The following is a 25,044-nucleotide window of genomic DNA, read 5'->3' as shown; positions in this document are numbered from 1 at the left end:
TATGTACAATAAATATTTCCAATATTGGTACAATTATTTCAGAAGCTTTGCCCGATGTTTGAGTTATTATTAATACTTTTCTGATCCGCATATTTTCTGAGCTTCTGCTTTTAAAGATAATACAAAATCTTAGAAACAACCATGGCATGGCAACCCGGGGTATAAATTCGAAGGTTCTATGCAAATGCAGAGATAAAAATAAAATAGAGAAAACGTATATTTTACCTGCAATACTAGGTAGGAAATATGGTCTGGGATCACAAAGATTTTTTAAAAATACCTGTTATGGTTGTAGTTGTATGGATAAAGTAAGTCAGCATGATAGGGGAATTTTGTGCAGTTCAATTCTTGTAAAACGTAATTTTGTCATCGGACTTTTTGGATACTCTTTATATTTGGCAGACATTTACTAGTTTCACAATGACGGAAAGATATAGTTTCTCACTTACCACATTCAGGTAAATCATCGCTTTATGTTTGTTTATTTATGGAGCAAATTTTGCTTATAAGCATAAGTTGCACACACTGGTTTCTATTTCCAAGCATGTTCTTAATTTTCTTATATAGACTCGTGCATTTTTCACAACAAGTGGCACACAGTTTAGTCTTAATTCTGTAAAAGCTTTTCTCTTCAAAGTTATTAACTCCACTTATTTTTACATTTAACAAAAAGTATAAAAACGACTTTATACCCCAGATTGGAAAGTTTGTTTTATGCACGGAGGATTCTGTTTCGACGATCGTTAATTGCGTTTTGTATGTTAATGCATTAGCTAATTAATATTGTGCGGATTATCGGGTAATTTTCGCAAAAGTGGTTTATACCAGATTGGAAATATATATGTCGAGGATTTTTCTACAAACTCCCAAAAGCAAAAAATACTCGGTCCAAATACAAATTTTTCAATCTGGGTTTTATATCAGATAAGTTTTCTTACAATAATATGATTACTACTTTGTCTTTTAGTCCAAGTGGAAAACTTGTGCAAATTGAGTATGCTCTTAATGCTGTGACTGCTGGTTCACCATCTGTGGGCATCAAGGCCCAAAATGGAGTTGTCATAGCTACTGAAAAAAAGCAGAAATCTATTCTGTATGACGAGCACAGCATCCACAAAATTGAACCTATTACAGAAAAAATCGGAATGGTTTATAGTGGAATGGGTCCTGATTATAGGTAAATAACAACCAAACATTTTATTTAGCCTTGTTACCAATATTTCTCTTAAACATTGTGTTTAATTTCAGAGTTTTGCTGAGTAGGGCAAGGAAAATTGCCCAGATGTACTTTCGGCAGTACCAAGAGAGCATTCCCACCACGCAACTTGTACAAAGAATTGCATCTGTTATGCAGGAGTTTACACAGACTGGGTGAGTATTTATGCCTCTACATAAATGACTTCAAGTATGGAAAATGAGGATGACCTTAACCACAGACTGCAGATACTGATCTGGTGACCACCATTTCTCCTGTAATAACATATAAACAAAGTATCACCACACTGTTCCTACTGTTTTTAAAGCTAGTGCTTACATAAAATAACACTATCGTTCATTATACCAAGATGTACTGTTGAGACCTCATAGGTCGATACAGTGGCCATCTGTTTGCAGCTCATGGAAATTATATATTTTTTTCAGTTTTATTGTATTTATTGACTTGTTTAACAAGCAGTCTTTTTTTGCAGTGGTGTCCGACCTTTTGGAGTGTCACTCCTTATTTGTGGATGGGACAACAACAGACCTTATTTGTTCCAGTGTGACCCATCTGTAAGTCAATGTTGGTGTGCATTAAACTACATTTATAAATTTAAACTAAATTTTTGCTTTTGAATACTGCTCTGTTTTACTTAACAAAGGTCCTACATGGGCAGAAAGTAGTCTTTTAAAAATGTGTTTACAATATCAGGCACATTGAAAATTTTGTTTATTTTTGTAGGGTGCCTATTTTGCATGGAAAGCAACTGCACTGGGGAAAAATCATCTTAATGGCAAATCATTTTTGGAGAAGAGGTGATACAGAAAAGAATATAAAAAAATTATGTGAAAGGACACTTAAGGAATTGATGTGAATATTTTGTTGCAGATATAATGAAGAACTAGAACTTGAAGATGCTGTACATACTGCAATACTTACCCTAAAGGTAAATAACCAACTTAGAAATTAGTGTTTAACTTGATAAGTATTAAATAGATGAATTTTAAGAAAACTACCATCCCTCAATGTTATGGCATGGGCCTAATTCTTCGAAATTGTAACAACTGGAAATTGTAATTTGATACATAGTAAAGTCGCACCATTTAAAGTCTCTTTTATTCAATTCTTTTTCACAACAACAACACTATTTTAACACCAAAATTTGTTTGTCTAAATTGAGTTAATTTAAAAAAATTTTTTTTTAACTTAATGCACCCTTTTTTCTTCATCAGGAGTCTTTCGAGGGTCAAATGACAGAAGACAACATTGAAGTGGGAATATCCAATGCAGATGGTTTCCATCGTTTATCTCCATCTGAAGTCAAAGACTATCTGGCATCCATTGCTTGAAGCCATCGTTTTTCGGTATTTCCCTGAAGCCCGACTACAAGACCGGGCGGGCCTTCCAATTCTCGTCCTTTCGTGGATTTGAAAGTTCAACTACATTTTTCACCGATGTTTATTGTTGGCTGCTAGTGATCAGATATTCGCGTGCGTTTTGAAAAACAATAAACGACCTTAGTTTGGAACATTTTTGTATTTTTGGCCGTATGGATTTCAAGAATTTTGAACAACGTTAGCTGAAAGAAGCAATAAACTAGTACAGGCTGACGGTGTCCTGGCTTGTTTTTGCCCAATTTTCATGTTGAGCGCACAACTAAAAAAAGTATAATTTATGATTTTTGGTATGAGTTTCAATAAAAGCTGCAGAATATTGTTTTAGATTTTGTGATCCAAAAAAGTTTTCTTGAGCTCATTACATACTGTACCCAATTATGTAGTTCTACACGTAGTTACAATGAGTACGTCATATTTCTTAAATTGTTGACTTACCGCTATGTTGGCCTTTAAACTAACCCTTTAAAAAATAATCTCTTTCCATTTGATCGAGTCGTTGTGAATAAAAGTACGTCACTATCAAAACATCAACAAAGTCAGCTGACCGCCATGAACAACACAATGGCAGGATCGCGCCCAAATGCGGAACTAGTATCAGGTTATAATGATATTGATTTTCTCTGGAGGTCGTCTGGTATTAACTCCCTGTCATCAGCACAGGCTAACAACTTTATTTATTTATAAGTGCGGCAGGATTAGTCAAGCGCCAACGGCAACTGGTATAAAATGCTTGCAAATCTGTATTTCTGTCTGTGATTTCTGACTGTGATAGTTTAGTAGACTTATATGTTAACCAAATGTTTTTTGTCAGGTAATAACAGCTGTAAGTTTAAACATTGCAATCTATTTCATGTTTAGAATTTATTTTTGGTGACTTGTGATAAAATGTAGTGTTAGTGCTGTGCAACTTACTTAGCAGCAGCTAATACTATTCAGACATATTTTTTGCAATATTAACGAAAAACTGGTGATGTAACTGTGCTTTTGTAGATTTACTTTTAAAAAGGAAACTAAGTGTCTGATAATGGCGCAAGATTGTGCAACATCCCAAGCTGAAATGGTCAACATGTCCGATGCACCATTTATTCCTGAAACATTTGGAAGCCATGATATGGCTATTAGCAATTTTTCCCAGGTCAGTTGCATAGTATTTTTTTCCGTAGTTTGCCATATACCTTGATTTTATTTTACTGTGTATTTGCAAGTGCTGTTGTGAAGTTCTTGCTATTGTGTTAATGGTGCTTTTTGCATGAAATAAATGCTAGTTTTTTGCATAGGTTATATTTCCGGATGTGCCTGACTTCTATCCTCCAGAAAAAGATGTCAAAGTAACTTACATTGTTACTGAATCCATTGAACCATCGTCCAGGGATTGGGTTGGTCTGTTCAGAGTTGGCTGGGCCAGCCCCAGAGATTACTTCACATATATATGGGCCCCAAAGCCATCAAATGAAGATAGTTCTGGGAACAAGTCACAAACTGTTTCATTTCAAGGTTAATTTTGTTTTTGAGATGCCTGGAAAAGTATAATAGAAAGACACTTTTAAAAAGCTAATGATTTGAAAAATGTGTATGTGCAAAAGGAATTCTGTAAAAAGCAATCTTGTTATGAAAATAAATGTATATAATATAATGTATGGTATAAATGTATAGAAATTTTATGTTATTTTTATAATTTTTAAAAAACTATTATTTTCATAATTATGGGTTAGGTATAAATAATATATCCTAGAATCATGTATGATAAACTTGGGTGCAAAATAAGTGGAGTTAATAACTTTGAATAAAAAAGCCAAAGCTAAGATGCTGTTTATCATTTTAAGTAAACGTTTCGAACCTATACTTGGTTCAGGTAGTAGTACTGATGATGAACCAAGTATAGGTTCGAAACGTTTACTTAAAATGATAAACAGCATCTTAGCTTCGGCTTTCTTATTCATGTTCAATAACTTTTTATATTTCTGTACAGCCTACCAACTTCCTGGTGATGACAATGAATTCTATCAGTTTTGTTATGTCACCAAGCAAGGATACGTCCGTGGGGCAAGCACCCCTTTCCAATTCCGCCTTTCAACTGAAAACGATAACCTCGTAGAAGTTGAAGATGAGAATGGCTTGATCATTTTAAAGACCAAGTCTGATGCTTTAGAAGTATGTTTGTGCCTTGTATGTAATGATTAGCTTGCCAGAAATACTATTTTGTTGTTAAGTACATGTATAACATGACTTAGTGTTGTTTATTTGTCATCGCAGAAGAACCCAGCCACTTCATCCCTATTTAAAGCCAACCATTCATTATATCCAAACTGATCAAAAGCGTCCCCAGTTTAAAATACAGATTAAATATGTAACTTTTGGTGAATTTTTAGGAACAACTGAGCAAAGTCAACCAGGAAAAATCAGAACTGTTAAACACAATTGAAGGCCTTCAGTCCACAAAAAAAGAGTTGGAAGGTGCACTGCAAAAGCTTATTGAGAACATGGAAACCACAGAAGAAAAACTGAAAAATGAAGAAGCAATTAACTTGGTAAAAAGATTTTTTACAGTCTAATACAGCTCTTGTTATAACTGTATGTATGTATAAATATATATATATACATATGCATATATTCAAACCCTATCTGGTATACTTTACAGGAACTGGAAAAGCAGCTTGAAAAATTGACAAACAGCCATGAAAAGATTACAAACAGACTTTCGAAAGCTGACAAGCGAATTGAGAAAACCAAGGCCAAGCTGGCGGAGGCAGAGGAAATGATTAATACTCTGCAAAGTGACATTGACGGGTATATATTTTAAATGGATAATATCTCCTTAGAGCAACTAATTTCATATGATTGCTCATATATGCATGTATGTCTGTCATGAGAGTGCAACAGCTTGCATATTGGGTTGAATAGTTGGTAGCAAGGAAATGAAGCAAAATCAATACAGGCAATAGAGTTTATTTGCGTGGACACATCTGTTAGAATGCACTGAATGACGCTTGTCGTCTGTGAGTGGGTAGCTTGTGACGTCACTATATCCTCTTTATTATGACTTATAATGACACACAAGCAATGTGCATGATGTCATGCTGTTGTTTTTGTTTTGGGTTGGATGCTTCAATCAGTGTAGCAGCATTTTTTTGACATGATCATGCAGCGATTTGTTTGCTGGGCCAACACCCATTGTCCTGCTAAAAAAGACAATGCAATTTTACAATCCATAGTGATACTATTGTTTGTGGTGGTTAATGAGGTATTTTAGGGTTGCCCAGTGGCTGGTGATATTTTTTATGACATGTACAGTTGTAAAGTTTGTTGTAGGGTTTTGCAAAAATAAATGCCAACCCATATAATCCTGCCTTTATTGTGAAACACCCCATAGAACTCACAAACTTCCAGCAAAAAAAATATTTCTCACTTATTAGCCCAATTGCATATGCTTTTCACCTTTTTGATTGCACAACAAATAATGTTATTTCAATGCCGACTTCTGCTGATTCAGACTTAATGAAGCCATCCGTGTCGCTGAGGATGAGAAAGAAGAGATGGTGAAAAAGCACCTGGAACAAATTCAACAACGTGACAATGAACTGCAAAGACATGAAGTCATTCGACTTGAGATGCTCGATCAAATTAGGGTAAGTAGTAAACCCTTGTAAAAGTTTATTTGCTGCTTGGTGTAAGTTTGATGATGACCAACCTAAAACTTGATTCACCTCGTAATAATTGCTCAATACTGTGTGTTACACAGTGTGTTACTACATGGTACAAACGAAGTCGATTGTATAAAGCCATTTAAACCGTGGTATGCATGACAAAGCAATTTTATGCTAGTTCTCTTAGGTAAATATTTCCTGTTTTCCACACACAATGAACACACATAAATTTGCTATTTTTTGTCACAAAACTGACAAACAGTCACTTCATGTAACACACCTATGTTATTTTATAATACCATTCTGTTGAAAGCCACAATTAAGTACTGGGCTTACCACCCAAAAACATGAGTTTATAAATGTTTGTGTCAAAAATATGTACAGTTGAGTTGTTTGGTTCACTTCAGCATGACATTACACTGCTGTATGACCTTGAATGACTTGACCTTGTACAGGGCTATATATATACACATATATATTGGTTTATTTTCTTATGTCTGGCTAGCCTCAATGGCACTTAAAATGGTTAGTTAATGTAACTTTATATTGCAAAATTTGTTATGGATTTGCACATCTAACATGTTTTTTTACCCACAATCACATGTAGGTATTTGTAAATTGTGTAAAGTACTTGTATATAAAGATATATCAAGATTATTATTGTGAAGTGAATTTGAAAGAGGTGTTGTTCCTACTTGAACCACCCTGAATGCAAATCTTTTATCTTAACAATGTCTTGATGGAATAGCCTGGAGCTTTTAATAGCTCAACTATTACCTTGTCATTATTGCTCACTGCAGAGTAAGAGTCATGAGACCACAAACTAATAAATGCCCACATATGTTGTACAAGCACCAGAAGAGTGAAATGGACGTGACAAATAGCCTGTCTAAATGACGCAAGTTCTGTGTAATACTTACTGGTTGGTGTGTCCTCTTTTCATAACAGACTAGTGCTTTGTGTTAACTTATGATGAATAGTAATTTTCTTATGATATTTTCGGCTCAATTGCATTAGCTTTTGTCTCTTTATGTATTGATGTGACTGCAAACCTAAATGTAGTCGCAACAAAAATGTCACGCTTGATTGTGAAAGCTCTGTGTTTGTCACCAACTAAGTGATTATACTCAAAACTTGTTGTGGAATGAAAATACTTGTCCCTTGTACAATAGGCTCCGCTGGTTCCCATAAAGTTCCCTTCAAATAAAACCTCCATAGGCAACAGGGCATTGCTCTGTTGTAAAGACTGTAAACTGAATGCCAGTCAATGGGGAATGCCCTTGTGACTGATTGTATTTTGCTTCCTTTGTGTAACGTAGCCCCTGGCAAGGATTGTTTTGCACAATGCGTTGCAATGTTGCTTTTGTACATTAGCACAAAACCCCTTATGTGAAAGATATTGAACAAGCTTTCTTTATTCAATGAAGTGTTTATCTTTTATTGACTGAACTATATTTGTTTTTGCCTCATGAAGTTCTTAAAATGTCACAAGCACAAATTAATTTTATACAAAATTTTAACATAACACTTTTAGAATTTTAGTGTCAAATGTGTTGAGGCATTTTGCGAAGGTAATTTAGGTAACAGCCATGTATTCCTATTAAAAATCAGAACAATAATCTCACAATTTTCATTTAAAACTGTTCATTAACAGACCCTGTCCCTGCAACATGATGACCTGAAGCATTCCAGCAAAACAGAAGCACAGAAAAATAATCAGCAAGCTCAAGTTCTAGAGAAGAGAAACGAAGAATTACTTGCAAAGCTGAGGCGTTACAAGGATGAACGAGATCTGTTCAAGGTGAATAACTGCATAAATATATCCAAAAACACTGTTTTTGATTTGTATTTTTTGTGTTTAATATACTAATATATATATGTGATACAAATTCTTGTAGGAATGATGTGAAGGTGTAAGCAAGGAATTACTTATTTTACTTAATGAAATAGTAATAATAGTGACAAATTTCCAATTCAAAGTAACATAAAATTTAAGCCATAAACTGGAATGCCTCAAACCTTTTTCCGCTGTTTTCTAATTACAACACTTTCCACCAATTTCGGCTAAATCATATTTATGGCTTTACTTATTTCTGTTGCTTTAGACCCAGTTCACAGAAACAGAAATTTCAAGGCAGCAAAGTTCTGATTTGGTTGAGTCTCTCCGACAACAGTTGCAAATTTCAAAGGACAACATTCAGAACACACAGAAGAACTTGAAACAAGCCAATGCAAAAGTTGCACAGAAAGAAAAAGAGCTTGAAGCAGTTACAAAGAAATCAAGAAATGAGGTAATGGATTTTGCCTCTATGTTGAGTACATTTCCTGTGTTGCATATTGTAAAGATTAAAATGATCCACTGAAGCATTATGTCTATTTACTCTGGTGAATCATTTTATCTTAAAGTACACTAAAAAATGAATAAATGTCCTTGTTGTTTTCCACATAACAAATCTAAGGTAAGACCACAAATGTTTACAGTGAATGATTGTGTAAGTTAAGGTGCTAACATGTAACCTTTTGCTCAGTTTGACCCGCTCAAAATGTTAAAATTGTCATACTTTTTTTGTGTGACTTAATATAAGTTGTATTTTAATTTAAGGTAGCTTTAAAAAAGTTGCAACAACAAACCAGACAATTGAATTTTGAGTATGTTTATTCTCAGGCAAACCAGGTCCGTGATGCCATGAGGAACAGCTCGGAGCAGGTGAATGCACTCGAGGCATCGAAACGTTTGCTCCGTGAAGAACTCACTGAAGTTTCGGCAAGCAGAGACCAACTGATGATGGATCTTCACCAACTGAAAAAGGTAATGTTGTGCAGCTGTCTGACACATTATAAATTTAAATTTTCAAAGAACAAAAAAATCAAGTTAAGTTTCAATCAAAAATTCACCTTTTGTTTGGCAAATTTTTTTTGAGGTAAAAAGGTTACTTTAACACAACAAAAGAAGTGCATGATGTTCGATATTTCCAATGTAGTAGACCAAAATATATATTGTAGATTTTGACCTTTAAACAAACTTTATATTGTATGTAAATCTTTGTGTGCATCATTTGCATTGTAAAATTTATAATTTATGATGTAGTAAAGTGTACACAGGATAGGACTCTATCATAGGAGTATCAAATATAACAAGCACACACTTACAACATATAACTGGCCTTAGTATTTTTCATGACTGCAATTTCTATTATTTTCATAGGACAAGGAGGCATTGCTTACTGAGCTTAAGGGTGCCGAGTCAACCATCCACGCCTTGGAGAGTCAGCTTGAAACTGTGGAAGAAAAGTTGGAAGATGCTGAAAAATCATTGTGTGAATATGAGCAGAAGTTGTTGCTTCAACGACGGGAAGCTGAGGAAGTGGAGTGTGAAATGCATGTGAGTAGATTTCATGCAGGTGTAACCAAATTATCTTTGGGCTGGATTTTGTCTAAAGGTGGAAAAACTTTAATTTGAAGTTAACTTTCCTTTTTTCGGGAGAATAACACTTTCCTTTTTAGGAGCAAATTGTTCTGCTGAGAAAACAACTTGAAGAGTCGGATGCAGTCGTGGCAAACGCATCTCGTATAGCGGACACTCATTCCAAGAAAGCAAGCAGGAAGACTCAGACAAAGAAGCAAAAACAGTCCAGCATTGAGGTAATGCTATTGTTATGTCCATCCCTATGTAAATTAAATGCACAACAATAACAGCTGTCCACTCTGTCATTTTAGGTACAAGCTACTGTTTCACAAGAAGAGGTCGATGCCAATGATCAATTGGTCGCTGACCTGAAAAAGCAGGTATAATTCCTCTTTATTAAGATTTATACGAGCAATTCATCCCTACTGGTCGTATGTAATGAAAGGCACTTTCCCCGTATGCTGCAGCAAATCCCTTACTTTAAGATAACGCGGTATATATTTGTGTAAAACTACAGGTGGAAGATTTGACCACAAGACTTTCAATGGGTGCGGACGCTTACAAGGACAAATTCGTTGAATGCCACAAATTGGAGAAGAAGCTGAGAAAAGTTAAACAACAGGTACCTCATAATAGTGACTCCCATGAGAGCTTATGGGTTTCACCTCAGTATTTAGTGAAAGTTTGTGTCCCTTGCTCGTTTAAGGGTTCCAATTTTAAACAACCTTGCACGGTACCATGGACACAAAGTCTTATAGCACTGATATTAATAAACAATTATATGAAGGCTAAACGCGAAATAAAGCGCAAAAATTAAAACAATAACAATTGACCATTTTTGCTACAGAAGCAGACAAAATCGAACTCACAAATTCAAACCGAGTCTGTCGGCGTCGCAACAACATCCGCTAGTGGCGCTAAAGATGAGGAAGGCGAGGGCCAGGGCTTCATGAACAGCATTGGAAAATTAATCAAAGCCATCGCCGATCCGGACGCCGAGGAGCAGGTAATTTACCCACGTGACACGGTTAAGCGCTGTGATTGGTTGATTTTAAGGCCTATGGTTTCGATAGGAACAGGCTACTCAGTTGAGGAACAAAATCGAGGAGATGGAAAAGTCGATTCAATCAGAACATTCTCGATACATTAAGTACAAGCAACTTTATGCGGTGCGTATTGAAGCTATGTATGATGGTAACATGTTTTCTAGCGGTAACCAGTAACCGATACCTTGTGTTATGTTGTTTCGAGTGCGCTGAGTATATAGTTTTGGTGATAAGTGTTTTAAGTTACGTGCGTTTGCGTAAAATTAACTCGCAATAAAAACGGAAAAACACGAATGAATGATAATTTCCTTATATAATCCAATATGATTAAATGACAAAAATCAGACTCTTAAGATTCAGACCTGTATTATGCAATTAAAATATTTCAAAATTTCCCTTAACTATCACATTTCCGTCACCGCTAAATAACTGTCGAAGGCTTATATGTCGTCTACCTTATCCACAGGACGAAAAGAAGAAGCTTGCTTCCGCCACACAAACCCACGTGGAACGGGAGAGGGAACTCGAAGATCAACTTGAAGGCGAACGCGAAATCTCGAAGGCACTCAGCAACGAAAACGAAGTACGTGCAAAAACCTTTTGTTTGTTTATATTAAAGTCGAGTAATGGCACCAGTTTCCTCTGTTCGCCATTATAGGATGCCGTCCGTTTCACTCTGCTGATAGCTTTGTGTTCATAAGCGCATCCTTTCAATATAAATCTTCAATAAATCCTACATGGTTTGATTATACCAGTTTGAGGTGCATGTCAAAAAATCCTGGTCCTTTTCTGAACATCGTTTCGCAAATAATTTATGAAATTTCAAACAAGAGTAGGCAAATAAAAGCAAATAGCGAAACACGTATTACTTTCCTGGTTTGGTATCAGGCTGATGTTTTAAAACTAGTAAGATAGCCGGCGGGCCATAGTGTAATTTTGGCCCACTGGGAAATATATGTTGTGCTATAGGGAACCAAAACATGTAAGTTGTAGCGAAAAAAGTGGACTACGATATTTTTGCTCAAATGAAAGCTTGGTCACATACAGTAGAAGGGTCGTGAAAATGCCTTTTAACAACAACAAAATTTAACCTTAAACCTTGACCTTCATCTGACAGATGCTTCAAGTTCAACTCAACGAATTCGTCACCAGCTCCACCGACGCCGCTGTTATAACCGCTATGACCTACCCTGGATGCGGTAAGTTATTTTTAATGCTTGCGTCACAAGCAGATTATCACGTGACCCTAGACGGGAAATGCCATTGGTCGACGTTTATTTCATTTTAACAATGAACAAGACAACTCTTAAAAAATGCAACAATAATCGTGCACTGAATTAAGCACTGATTTCAAATGGTTTTTCACTTTTTGAAATGTGTTGTCTCAATTCTATTAAAATATGAACATAAATAATGATTATATTTTCAATGCAGATGTGGGCAGCTCACAAAATCCAATTTTACGTCACCCAGACACGTGAGTTTCTAATTTAAATGCCATTAATTTTAACCAATGTATAAATAACGTTGTACGTTTCTAGTACCCCAGGCGAGGAGGACAATAGCTTCCAGGATGCAATGGAATATCCATCGGATGAAACTCCACAGACAACTACTGGAAGGTAGATTTTTACCATGACGATATGACTTAGCTAACTCTGCACGCAGATAATGTTACAGTTTATATTTATTTTGGAAAATTGGCCTTCGTTGATTTCCGCCTTCTATGTTGTAATTATATTTTAGGTAATTTTGGATGCTGAGCACGGTTTTTATTGTATTGTTTTATTTTTTGAAGCGCTGGGCTTATTCTTAAAACTAAATATTTTTATAGATATATAGGAGGTTTGTAAATTTACGCAAAAAGAAACCCAGGTTTTAGCATTGAATTTGGATGGAAATTAAAATTTAATTATGGTATGAATATGGATTATTAAAAAGTAATACAACTTGGCACAAAGTTTTTTCTTTAACGTCCTGTAGTGCTTACAAAACATATAACTTGTATTCCCTATAATGTGCAGCTCTGACGTCAGTGACGACTCGATGGATTTCCCCAAATTGCCGGTTTGCAAAGTAAAGAGCAGTAAAGTCCCTCGTTCCGAACCAGTAAGTTTCGATCACGTGCATGGCAACGGAAACAGCTTTCAGCAAAAAAAACTTTAATATGAGAAAACTAGGTTTAAGTTCTTATAATCTTAAACTAGGTTTTTAACACAAACTAACCTAATTGGGAATATATGACTTATAAATGTGCCAATCTTCGACTGGCAGCTGTATGCGGGCTTGGGTTCGTCGCTCCAAAAAGGGTAAAGTGATTTTTGAGAATAAGCTAGATGTGAGCTGATTCTTCCGTGAAATGTATAAATTCTTAAAATTTGGTGTCTTGGACGATTTTGCTTACATATAAGCAAGTGGAGCCAATTTAGACGACTTTGCCGACCAAACGGCCTGCACTGATGAGAACTTATAGGTTTTGTTTCTCAAATCCGTTTGGTTACGTCATTTTAATCACACAAAGCACTCTCAGTCTTGTTGCAATCCATACAGCCAAGTTATTACTCTCTCGTCTGCACATTTAAGATCCCATGCAGCCCAAGCAAAGTGATCAGCAGCCAACCTGTGGGGCATTCCCCCACTTTCGAGAGGCAAGTTGTTCGCCCCGCTTCGACCTCATCCAGCGGCCGCAAGAAGAAGAGGAATGGAAAGAAGGGAAAGTCTCGAAAAACAGTCGAGTCGTACATGTAAGAGATAGCGCCCACTGGCGGAAGCCGAAAAAAGCGGAGAGCGTCAATGGCGGAAAATCTAAAAAAACATCTTTTATTCGGGATTCTTTGTTTGTTTTGCTTTTTGGTTTGCTGTAGATTGTAGTTGTTGGATGTTTTTTCCGTAAGGTTTGAGTTAAAGTATTTTGTAAAATTTATCAACCATTGTTCTCCATATATCATGTCTTGTCCTTTTCACACCGCTGTTATTTCTTTCTGTATGCGGCGTAGACTTTTCACTGCACTGTACACGCTTATGTTGTAGTACATAAAAAACCAGAATATCCAAAACCTTGCGCAGAAACATGTCCATCAAAATTGAAAAAAACGATTACCCCATCCGAAAAAAATATGTTCCCTAACAACTTTAACCATCGCTAATAAGCGTTTTTAATGCCCTTAAATGTTCCATTTTGTTGTTTTATCATTTCTCTTTCGGTGTTGTATGTTGTGTGTCTTGAAACGTTAACACGTTTGTTGTAAACGTAATTCAAACTCCATTGTGTCCATGTACTTCACACTGCTGGTGTCATCTAAATTCGGTCAGCTTGATTGCGAAACGCTCTTTTCGGATTTTTTTGCACAGCTGATCCGGCTTCCAACAGTTGTTTCATTTCCCCCTTTATTCCCGTATAATCTTCTCAACCCTTTAAACGCACCCGTAGCGTCATGTCTTCTTGCTCCCAATAATCGGCAATTTTTACGTTTTTCACAAGAAACGCTGTAGCTTACATAATCACGATGCTGTCCCTTAAAAACGTTTGGCTTTTCACAATAAAAGTTTTTGGCTTTTACGTGTTTGGGTTTCTTGCGTGTCTTGGCCAGTGAAAAGTTTAGTGGGAAGTGCCAGAATCTTCTAAAGGATCAAGATTTTTGTGGGGGCGCAGTAGCATCATTATGTATATTTATATGTATGTATATTATACGGTAGCTTATTTTTGTGTTAAATTGTCCGAAAAATTATGTAATATCCTTTTTTTAGTGGTCAATATGACTGAACAGCGCGTCACTTTATGGAAAAGTGAAACGAGAAGTTTAACATTTTGCTCTCGGTTAGGTTTGAATTTAAGATCCACTCTCCAAGTCTCGTTGTTTGATGCTTTAATTGATCTAAGGTCAAAACAATATCCAGTTCGGAAGATGCGTGGTCCCATGAAAAAAAACGTTGCGTCTGAATTAGTTGTCGCCCCCGAGATACAAACCTCTATAAAAATGCTCAAATATACATAAAAAATACCCATCCAATTATTGAAAAAACATCTTAGAATATCCAAAAGCATTATTCAAATGCCACTTGCGTTGCTACGTTCCCACATGTGTCAAGCGCTACTGCGGGAATATAAGCTCCTATCATCCGATTTTAATCGGATTTGGTTGCCCTTCTTTTTCGGTTTGTCCTCGGGGACGACAAATCAAATTCCGCAAGAATTGCGCGCCTGTCGAGGGCCGGCTTTAGAGGCTTTGCAGGCCATTGATGCATGGCACTCATGTTGTAAACCATTTGGAATTTTCATTGGAAAATTGCTGCAGTCGAAAGGAATAAACGACAATTGCTGTGTTATTGTCAGTAAAAAATCAGTTTCAATGATAAGCAAGCGCACAAATTATTTATATGCTAGATGTAAAATTTTTTATGTAAAATTTATGAGTAGTTTGCAATTGGACGAATCATGATCTAACTGACCAAGTTTTGTTGTTTGTTTATGTGCCTGCTGGTATTAATCCGTTTAGTTATCACAGTTGGTAGGGTAGAATGCAATACATGTTAAGACCGCATTGATATGTTCAAATGCAAAATATGTTGAAATAGCTAGGGAAAATGTCAAAAATGGCTTTTGGAGTCTCAGGATTATAGTATGTTCAAAATATATTCTGACAACAACATTAATGAGTAAAAATGCTAAGTTTTTACTAGAATAACTGTGTGAATTTGTGTAAAAAAATATTCCACCGTTGCGTAGAGTAGGCGACATGCACAGGAAGGTCGCCCAGAAGCCGAGAGCAACAGCGCCAAGGCATTAATTAAGCATTAGCTGTGTTTTTCCTGCAAGCTGTTTGCACGGCGCCGGCCTCGCGACCAGCGAGCAAGCTAATTATTACAGAAGTAGATGAAGGCTTTCTCGATTAGCACGAGTGCTAACGCTATCGATTTTCGAAATTTTCTGTACATATAAATTCCCGTGATGTGCAGTTAGATTGCCTCAGTGTAGGGCTGCCAACGGTTGCGGTGGTACAGTCTCACAGGTGCAATATATAAGGATATGTTTAAGTTTCGTGGAGACAGTTTTAAAGTACAGTTTTTCTCAAAGGAAGTAATAGTATTGGAGCCGTTTGTACAAACTATTGCAAGCATGTATTTTGCTGAGCTACAATAAAGCGTGTTTTTTACGTGGAGCAGCACTTGAATACATTGTGCACAGTAGTAGGCAGCTAAAGCAAAAGTGTCATACATAGACGACCTTGAGAGTAGAATCTTGATGTTTTGGTTGTTTTGGGGTCAATTTTCGGTTTAAAATTTTTTATACAGCAATAAAAAAAATTATCTCTTCTTTAATATCATTTGTTTTATAGGAGAAAATCGGCTTTCATTTTACTCCGAAATGGCTTCAATAGTGAAAGTAATTCTGTGCGCCAAAATTTTTGTACTGCTAGGAACCACCGATGGATTTCTTCTCTCAAAAGAACGAGAAAACGAAAACGTAGCAGAAGAAACCGAGGTAAGAACGGAAAAAGTGTTGGGTGGACGAACGTTTTCTCATTTTGAAATATTACTAAAGCTATAAGTTGTTTCTATGAAATATCTTGTGGCTATAATTTACTTTGGACTTGAAATTACAATACTAAATGACCTCGTGAAAATGTGATGCCATGGGGATCAAGCTGTTTACAAAACCGCGATAGCGTGACCGCTATCGAGTAAGATTCCAGCGGACAGAACAACTTCAATGCCCCTTGCCTCTATATATAATTTATGGATCTTGCAAACTCCATAACACTCCGCCTTTTTGGGTTTGGAAACATTTCTAAGGATTCTGTGGCTTAAGAAGAGCTTTGCAATGATGCCTAAATTTAATATTGGGAGTTAAAAATTGGAAACATAGACCTTATACGTTGGGCCTGTTTCTTACAAAAGGGGGAATTCACGCTGCAACCTTATTTGCATACAACGGTGTGTACACACACGCCATGCTGCACTCTGCCAATCCTCACTTCTAAATTCTGAAGTTGCCTACTTGCAAATGAAAAAGATTTGTATCTGAAAAGATTGGCCATAACGTTGGACCAAAGCATATGCGGTCGGCCACATTCTTTCACTCTCAATGAATTTTGTTGAGACATTTCCATTGAATGAAAATCACAGCGTATTATTTTTGTCTACATATAGAGGGAAAACTAGTTTCAAAAGATATTGTTCTACCGTTGCTGCCAGGCATATTGCAATTCAAAATAGACCGATCTTCTGGCATAAATTAACGTACTTTAGTCTTCCGATGTTTCGTCTGCCATACAGCAAGACTTCATTGGGGTTTAACATCACAATTCCAACGTGAACCATCACACAATATTCAAAATCACAGTAATACTTTTAAAAGATAATATATCACCATGGGATGAACACACTTCTGTCGCACAGTGGGTTTTAGGGTTTTTAAATTCCTCGGTCTATAAATTTTTTTATCCACTTTTGCAGACATTTAGATAAGATTTGCCCGAGCAAAATAAAATTGCAGTGTGACGTATACTTTTGAAGACACTACAGCTTCAAAAAAGAAAAAAATTGTACAGCAAAATTTTATACACACTTTAGTATATGACAAACAATATCCGCGAATATCCCGATCGATAGAAACGTTGATACCGCTCCACACAGGGCTGTAGCGACACCCTCGTGTCGACAGCATCGATTTCTTGCCAGGGTGACGAATCGTCAACTTTGGGAAACGAGCAGTTTGCTGCGACTTACTTTCGCCCAGTCTGTCAACTCTACTCTGGCCCACAGACTTGTGACTCCTGGTGACGTTTTGACAAAAGAGGAGGCTTGAGAAATAGACACTTTGAGTAATTTTGCGTCTACAGTTGGTACATAAAAGCGTGTCGCCCCAAATAGGTCGTTAAGGTTACAGCCCGACATTTGGAGATGAAAATGGCGTTAATTTTTTGTCCATTAAGTACTGTTAGTTCCCACTGTACGCGTAAGTCTTTTGTCAAAACGTCACCAGGAGTCGTGCTTTTAAACCAATGACGACAATAAAATGCCTTACTAGTGGTGTTTACTGTGCACACCCTGCGTAAAACTTGAACTTTACGCATGTTAAAGGATGTGACAACAAATAAGTTTATGCCCACAACGTTTAGTCAACTGTTAAATGGGGATAAAGCATTGTAGTCAAAAAGCAAGGTCATAAGACAAACGATGACTTCAAAAATTCAAAAAGTTTGTTACATTTTTTCATATTCACATCAAATTTAAGATGCGGTGGTGCATATTTCAAACCATTCGGAGCTTTAAGGCGTTGCTTTTCTGTTACTTCACAACATGGAGGTTTTTGTAGTTTTTCGTTTTTTTGTTGTCAAACGTACCCAGAATCCAGACTCGAAGTGTTATTGTCTTGTCACGTATTTGCGTCAGAATTGTTGAGATAAGACCACCTGGGTTCTCGACACAGTGGACATCTGGCGCCCATGCATAAAAAATGAGATGGGAGATAACTTGCGTCAGGGTCTTACCTTGAAACACCTCGGATCAAAATTCTTCTTCTCTGCGACGCCCCCGGGGAATAATGGCTTCCGGTGCGGGAAACTGATAACCTAAGCATCCGCCAAGTTGGCGCTACCCAAGTGCTGCACATCCATGATTGAAGGCGAACAGACTTTGTTTGAAAGGGCTACTCGACAAACTATGGCTATAACAGGAAAATATATCTGGTGTTTTATAATCCAATAGGAGTCATATAAAAAACTCCGATAAACCAATTTTACACAATGTTCCTCGCGAAGGTTCTAACCATTCCTAAAAATTGTGAAAAAAAATTTTTTTTCATAACACGAAAAAAACTGCGAAGTAATTGAACAGTTTTCAACATAATGCTTTTTTTAAATTTTGTCTCTAAAAAAAGAGCCAAAAAAGTGTGTATTCAGGAATTTGTTGTACGCAAAGAGTTTACAGTTTATTAATGTAAAACCCCAACTCTCTAAAACTACTAATTGTTTTGCATTTAATATTGCATTACAATCCCTGCAGATAACTTACTCTGCAGCAATTTGAGTCAGATAAGACAATTTTTCATAGTGCGTTGGCAAAACGTGGTGATTGGTTTCAATTAGGCCCGGGTCGCACAATTTCGGCAGGTAGCAAAGTGTGGGTGTGTTAAATATTTTATGCAAAGCGCGTGTTTTTACTCGATGGCTTCCTGTTTGGAAGACCTGTAATCAAACATATGTGGGGGACGATTATCTTTGACGATCCGTGACGTTGCAACAAACCCTTGACGTCGAAATAATTAAATTAGATCAATGTGAAAATAGGTTTACTCGAGCATACACATGCCATGATCATACTTTGGATAATTTAATGTAAGATTTTCATTCTATCCATGGCCAAAAATACTTAGTTTTGTTTTTCTCGGAATCAAATCAATACCCAGAAAATCATAAAATCTATTTGGCGGCAGAAGTTTATTTGAATTTTTTATTCGTACATTAGTCACTTAAAAGTTCAGGAGGCAAATGTCGTTTCTTAGCGTTGCGTCAGTTTTGAGTGCCAAAAATTTGTTTAAAAAAGGTACACTGTACATCAGGCATTTCATTTATTCACAAAGATATATCTACCACAGAAGAAAGACTTTCTCCACTGTCGCAAAGGAAAGTGCCGGTCCTTTAGGCCCCTGCTAATTTTCAAGATGGCCGAACGGTAAAAAGTAATTGGTGCTTTCTTCAAACAAATCAAAGCCGCAAACGAAAGGGGTTCCACTGCGCAATGAGCATTTGCTGACAAACTTGATTTTGATTGCTTTCCGTTCGCTCTCGTCATTAATTATTCAGCGTCGAGATTCAGACATTCACTACGTTTTCCGCTGACTCTTTGAGACACCACGCTTAAGCTTTTTAAGCATACTGCCTATCGTTGAAGGGCTGAAATATTATGATAATACGCCAGAACCGGATATTTTTTAGAAATAAATCGTCACAAAAAATAGCGAACCGGTTTTTCGTGATGAAAAAGAGGCGTCACAAAAAACCTTGCAATATAGCGTACGAAGCAATTACATTGATTTTGCTTTAAATGCTCAACAATTAGCCATTCCTGTTTCGTTTATAGGGCTGTTGGGTACAGGAAAGCTTTCCGTAATAGTTTCAGTTGATTAGGGTTGCTGGGCGAAATATAGTCTTAGAGACTTGTTTCAAGCAATTTGCAGCGCAATCTATAATCAATGAACCTCATTCCGCCCCGATCCATCACAATTTTCACCATCTCATCGATTTCATATGGGCATCCGGTCACTAATTGCAAATGCCAATCAACGTTTTATACCGTAAGTCGCGCATTGCATTTAGCCTCTTACCACTCATATCGTGATTTTTTGAAAAAAATGGCATGAAACGGTAAGGCAAGAAACAACATAGATTTTGGTATAAATAAGTTAAGTGTTTCACTTGTGGGACGCTCTTTTCGTGTGTCATTATGCTTCGCCTACAAAGCCGAGTTTCGCTACCGTGTTCTTAAAACGAAAAAATTTTCTCCGCTTTGCGTTCCAATCATACTGAAACGCTGGCCAATTTGTTTAGAATTCCACACGCGCTTACGGACTCCTTCAAACAGCATTGATGCAAAAGCGTTACCCAAGGGACGTTGACAGTTTCATTGCAATTTCATTTGCGTAAATGCGTTTTGTGGCAGCGATCAATAATCTGCAGATTACCGCGAAATAACAGTCGTTGAGTCCTTGCAAACACCATTAACCCCTTCATTAAATCACTTCCTTGGCCTTCGTTCGATTTTGGGCATTCTGGTTTGCCATAAGACAGAAGTAAACTTGGGCGGTGGCCCATTTATTCATTAGACATCGTTTTGGAAAATTATTCCGCAGCATCCAGCTTTCTTGCAGCAGCCTTTAAAGTCATTAAAAATGTATGACCGTATCATGCGGTTTGGGCGCCAAGCACAACAACAAGCTGTTAGTAAAGCTCATAACTTTGCTTTCGGATTAAATTTCGACCGAGGTCTCTTTCGTTGCTCGCGTGAGGACTATGTTGATCTCTTATGATGCAAAGGCAATTTATTAGGCCCATGTGCTAAGATTCTTCTCTCAATTTTGCCAATTCAATTACTATAGGTTAATAATGGAACGTTTGATATCTGAGAGGCAACGTTACCACGTGAGAAACTAACCTGTATGCCTTGTAGAAAGAATCTGCTTAGTTCGGCGAAAAACGAATATTATTGCAAAATATCTCACAATTGTCTTTATCATCAGGTCGTACGGCAATCACAAAAACACAAACTTTTCAACAGTTTTTCAACTCAGGAAGGAATGGCCGGGCAAGGTAAACTGTTTGTTATAACCTTATACTTTACGTAAACTTAGCTCTTACTTTGGGTTTAAAAATTATGTATATTGCCTTCGAGTATTTGTATATGTACATACTGTGTATGTACACAAAAATATACATAAACTAATATAGTAAATAAATGAATTGATTATTACAAGACGTATGTTCGTAAACGTTGAATGTATTCATACTCATAAGGTTGCAAACAAGAGGGTGGATCGAATCATGAACAAGAAATTACATTTTTACAGAGGCGAGAAAACTGACCGGGATCGTTTCCGATCGACTTCCGATCTCTTTCAGGAGAAAGAGAAGGGATCTTGGAGGAACCACGGATCCTTTCGGGAGGAGCAGCTACAAGTGGAAGCTGAAACCCGGAAAACCAAAGACAACCTCAACAGTTGGCGTAATATTTTGGTTTAAACTATTGGTAGCAAAAAATGCTTACACTATTGTATGAATTCTGACAGATATTGAAAATCAGACAAATACAACAATTGAACGAAATTATAAAAAAAAAATTCTGATTTTCTGGCAATCTCATATTTATTGGATTAAACAGGAGGTGAAAAAGATTCCACCTGATCATACCACACTTGCCTTTTGTTTTATTAGACTACAAATCTTTTGAGAAGGGACAGTCCCAATTTGACTTACAACTACCAGTTCTGGGGAGAGAAGTTCTCTTTGCAAGGCAACGTTACAGTGGTTCAATATGAGAGAAAGTTAAGGTAATATATACAAACATAGTATACCTTATTATATATACATGTTATACAAATACAATTACGTTAAAATATAATACATTTAATGTTGTGGTTTTTCTGATTCTCTATGTAGCGCGAGACACATATCGTTTGTAATATTTTCCGTCACAACAGCAACGTTGGGAATTTCGCTCGCAGAAATCGTTGCAGCGTGTTTCGCGTTTTGGTAGAGCTCCCTTTGGATCAGATATCCCTTTTCGACAGATCCAACGAATCCCGCGGCAATATATGTCATACGCGGAGAAGCGTGTCAATTGGACTTTCCCGCAGCTCGAGTTAAAAGCACGCACTTTTCATTTTTGCCGTTGCACTGCGTTGTTGCGGCCGAAATATCACTAAAAGATTTATGTGAACAAGTGGATCATGGAAGGTCACCACTTTTGACTTTCTGCTCGGACTCACACGCGTTTTAAATATAACGTTATCAACATTTCGGGTAGCAATTGCGCTCTGCTTGGCAGATACGCATTATTGTATTCTTTACATATTTCATGAAGCTTGTCGGACCACTTGCGTATGCGTACCTCACAATATTAATGTAGCATCGTAAAGAAGCCAATGCTGCCCTTACCAAATGCCAACCACAACACTCGCATTATTGCAAACATTAAATTGCTTTTGTCAAATGATACGCCCTAATTTGGGAGAAGGTCAGTTTTATTATGCATAGATTACGCTACTGCTGTGCAACGACCAAACACTTGTTGGTACTGAAATACATTATTGTAAAACTTAAAGTTTAGTCTAATTCCTTGCGAATGTCATAAAATCCCTCATAATCTTTCCAAACGAGCTGGTGACAATTTAAAAAACGAGCATTACAAATTTCTTTTGTTGGCAACTTTGTACTGCCATGGATAAAAAGGGGTTGGTATTGCAGCACTTCAATTAGGTCAAACAGCAAAGTAAAGAAGCAGAATTTCATTTGCGGCCGATATTGCTTTCCCGATTTAACCAAGCTGCCCGCGACACCGCTTTAATATTGCAAACTGTGCACCAATTCCACGAACTTACTGCACCAAGATGGCAACGCTCACTGAAAAACACATTTACAATTGATCGCAATCTTTAAGAACGTGGAGCTTGGTTTAAAATAGCCATTGGCGCTAGAAAAGGTCAGATTATGTAAAGACTAAATCGTTAAAGCGCATTAGGATTTTTGGTTTCGCCCATTTTGTGCACAGTGTTTTTTTTATCAAAACTTCATTTGCATCAATATATCACATATATGGGGGCGTCGGCATATCTAGGTGGATATTTCGTGACACCATTTTGAAATCAATATGCGTCACAAAAATGGATGGAATTTGGCAAGGAACAAGAAAATAAGTTCGATAATGACGGAATAACGTTGAAAATGTTCGCTTTGCATTTCGTACGTATAGATTCTGTTAAGAGCCTTTCTGGGAGAAACGTATTTCCCTACGAAGTTCGGGCTAATGACGACCGTTGCAAAGTTTGGCAAGGGGTATTTGCTTTATACTTGAATATAATTCCGGACAGGGTCAGTGGCGAATTATCTTGGGTAACTAATTGCGCTTGGGCCCACAGGACAACAACTTGCACAGTTCTATCTAATATTGGAACGACTGATGTTTTTGCATCTGTTACGGTTTTATTAAACAAATTCAGGCGATTTGGGAACTATTGTACATGTAAATATGTTACCGCAACGGGACTCGAATTCAGGTTTTCTTAATCACAATTCCTAATCAGGATTTTTACCTGATAGATTGATCAAGTGCCTTGGCCAATGTTGCAGGACTCTTTGTTTAGTCGCGACACGTCTTTGCTGCCCTCTAACGGCATTTGTCACTCCATCCACGTCTACCAGATATGTCGCAATACTACAGCAACTGCTCAATGAAATTGCCTTTCTATAGTCATTTGAGCGTTTCCACATGATTTCCTCCGTTTTTTTGCAGAGTCATATTTTTTTACAAAATAAGTGGGATTGCAAACGCCACCATGAACTTAGTCCGACAAAACCTGAAAAATCCCTCGGTGAAATGGCCCGAAGAAAGGTGAGATATACTGCGTTTGTCTTGTCAACTTTGTTGAAAACTTGAGTAATAGTAAATTTACTTATTGTGATATAGTGCGCAAAGGCCACGGAGTTGCCGTTTTCAGCTGAGCGAAAATCGAACGACGTTGATCAGAAATTCGAAATGCTCGCAACCTTTAAGTAAGAAGTAAACCTTTTTTACGCGAGTATTTCTATTTATGAACTCTTTAACTTCAGTGACCCTCGTAAGAATATTTTAGTTTTTCGGTTGTGTTTTGAGCGAAAACTCCCCCTTCGTTAAAATAAAAACTACGTCAATTCCGTCAACATTTTACTTCAGAAAGAGCAGCTCCATTGAAAAACCCACCCCAGCCCTCATCGGATAAACTATCATTCGACACCGAAAATGAACTCGACTTCCAATCCGACGAACTCAACCCGAGGGGAGTTCCCCAAGACGAATGCGCGCCACAGCGTGTGACGTCATTTAGGCAGACGTGGCTTTGCATCGATCCGGAGTTGCCCCCTTGCTTTCTGCTTACGGTGCAGGACGAAAACTACAAAGTGGCGGAGACTATTTGCCCGAAACGGTTGCCAAACCGACAAATGCCGACACAGAAACTCTTCTCCGGTTTTTGGTAGCATCGTAGCACGTGTTGTTTCGTATTTCCTTGTACAGAACACCGCCGGTCTGAGTGCCAAAGCGCTACAGTTCCTAATAAGTGCATCAACCCGTCTTCACGCTAACAACATGGAGGTCTATAGAAAAGTGGATTTCGTTTCAAAAGGACGGACGGCCAGTGAAATCGGCCAGTAGATTTCCTACTCGTACTGACAATGTGTAGTCGTTTTGCATATTTTGCACACGAAATCTTTCTATAGACTGTAAACGAATTTCCTACATTCGTAAATATATTGATGAGATTTCCTTGCAAGGTATCAGGCCCACTTAATTACGCTCGATACCAGTAAAGCCTAAAAGCTTCTGAAGTTTATTGAATATATCACTTTTTTTATTGTCAGCCTGGTCCGGTCCTTGGCATTCTTGAGCAGTTCGATCAATTCCTCAATTGGGACCCAGAAGTTTACCCAGGGAGACCAAAACGCTGTCTTTACAAATCGAGCCAAGTTCTGAAATGCGTCTTACCATACCAATCTATACGACACACAGTTTAATTTAAATCACGCGAGAAAGCACGATTACGATATTGCATAAAACATACAATTACCCAATATGAAAATCCATAATGATGCGATTACAAAAT

At 37.2% G+C, this 25,044-nt stretch overlaps 3 protein-coding genes across 3 annotated transcripts; all 3 read left to right on the top strand.

Moving 5' to 3' along the window:
* Window positions 1-319: 319 nt before the first annotated feature.
* LOC145908047 (proteasome subunit alpha type-2-like) lies at window positions 320-2,720 on the top strand. Its single transcript, XM_082995218.1, has 7 exons — window positions 320-458; window positions 968-1,177; window positions 1,249-1,371; window positions 1,689-1,770; window positions 1,940-2,013; window positions 2,087-2,144; window positions 2,431-2,720. The coding sequence occupies exons 1-7, from the start codon at window positions 421-423 to the stop codon at window positions 2,545-2,547; spliced, it is 702 nt and encodes a 233-aa protein (XP_082851344.1). The 5' UTR covers window positions 320-420; the 3' UTR covers window positions 2,548-2,720.
* Window positions 2,721-3,589: 869 nt separating this feature from the next.
* Window positions 3,590-14,244, top strand: LOC145908180 (uncharacterized). The gene is made up of 21 exons (XM_082995391.1): window positions 3,590-3,730; window positions 3,873-4,089; window positions 4,565-4,746; window positions 4,965-5,123; window positions 5,234-5,382; window positions 6,086-6,221; window positions 7,894-8,040; window positions 8,345-8,530; window positions 8,905-9,048; window positions 9,445-9,621; window positions 9,744-9,881; window positions 9,957-10,025; window positions 10,163-10,267; window positions 10,493-10,651; window positions 10,719-10,814; window positions 11,158-11,274; window positions 11,809-11,890; window positions 12,126-12,168; window positions 12,233-12,313; window positions 12,716-12,800; window positions 13,275-14,244. Exons 1-21 carry the CDS (start codon window positions 3,620-3,622, stop codon window positions 13,437-13,439), a joined length of 2,748 nt encoding a protein of 915 aa, XP_082851517.1. The 5' UTR covers window positions 3,590-3,619; the 3' UTR covers window positions 13,440-14,244.
* A 1,812-nt stretch (window positions 14,245-16,056) lies between these two features.
* On the top strand, window positions 16,057-24,421 carry LOC145909411 (uncharacterized). Its single transcript, XM_082996803.1, has 7 exons — window positions 16,057-16,173; window positions 20,932-21,001; window positions 21,259-21,413; window positions 21,623-21,738; window positions 23,700-23,798; window positions 23,874-23,959; window positions 24,120-24,421. Exons 1-7 carry the CDS (start codon window positions 16,057-16,059, stop codon window positions 24,419-24,421), a joined length of 945 nt encoding a protein of 314 aa, XP_082852929.1.
* Window positions 24,422-25,044: the final 623 nt, after the last annotated feature.

Source organism: Ascidia mentula, chromosome 7 (assembly GCF_947561715.1).
Source record: "Ascidia mentula chromosome 7, kaAscMent1.1, whole genome shotgun sequence".
Lineage (NCBI taxonomy): Eukaryota > Metazoa > Chordata > Ascidiacea > Phlebobranchia > Ascidiidae > Ascidia > Ascidia mentula.
The sequence above is the reverse complement of the archived record's forward strand: the minus strand, read 5'-3'. Positions and strand labels throughout refer to the sequence as shown.

Excerpts from the sequence above, each read along its gene's own strand:
- LOC145908047 (XM_082995218.1), top strand. The coding sequence starts at position 421 with ATGACGGAAAGATATAGTTTCTCACTTACCACATTCAG. Across the intron at positions 1,771-1,939 it reads TGTTCCAGTGTGACCCATCT|GGTGCCTATTTTGCATGGAA; the intron begins GTAAGTCAATGT and ends TTATTTTTGTAG. Across the intron at positions 2,014-2,086 it reads AAATCATTTTTGGAGAAGAG|ATATAATGAAGAACTAGAAC; the intron begins GTGATACAGAAA and ends ATTTTGTTGCAG.
- LOC145909411 (XM_082996803.1), top strand. The coding sequence starts at position 16,057 with ATGGCTTCAATAGTGAAAGTAATTCTGTGCGCCAAAATTTTTGTACTG. Across the intron at positions 16,174-20,931 it reads ACGTAGCAGAAGAAACCGAG|GTCGTACGGCAATCACAAAA; the intron begins GTAAGAACGGAA and ends CTTTATCATCAG. Across the intron at positions 23,799-23,873 it reads GTGAAATGGCCCGAAGAAAG|TGCGCAAAGGCCACGGAGTT; the intron begins GTGAGATATACT and ends ATTGTGATATAG.
- LOC145908180 (XM_082995391.1), top strand. The coding sequence starts at position 3,620 with ATGGCGCAAGATTGTGCAACATCCCAAGCTGAAATGGTCAACATGTCC. Across the intron at positions 10,268-10,492 it reads TGAGAAAAGTTAAACAACAG|AAGCAGACAAAATCGAACTC; the intron begins GTACCTCATAAT and ends TTTTTGCTACAG. Across the intron at positions 12,314-12,715 it reads CCACAGACAACTACTGGAAG|CTCTGACGTCAGTGACGACT; the intron begins GTAGATTTTTAC and ends TATAATGTGCAG.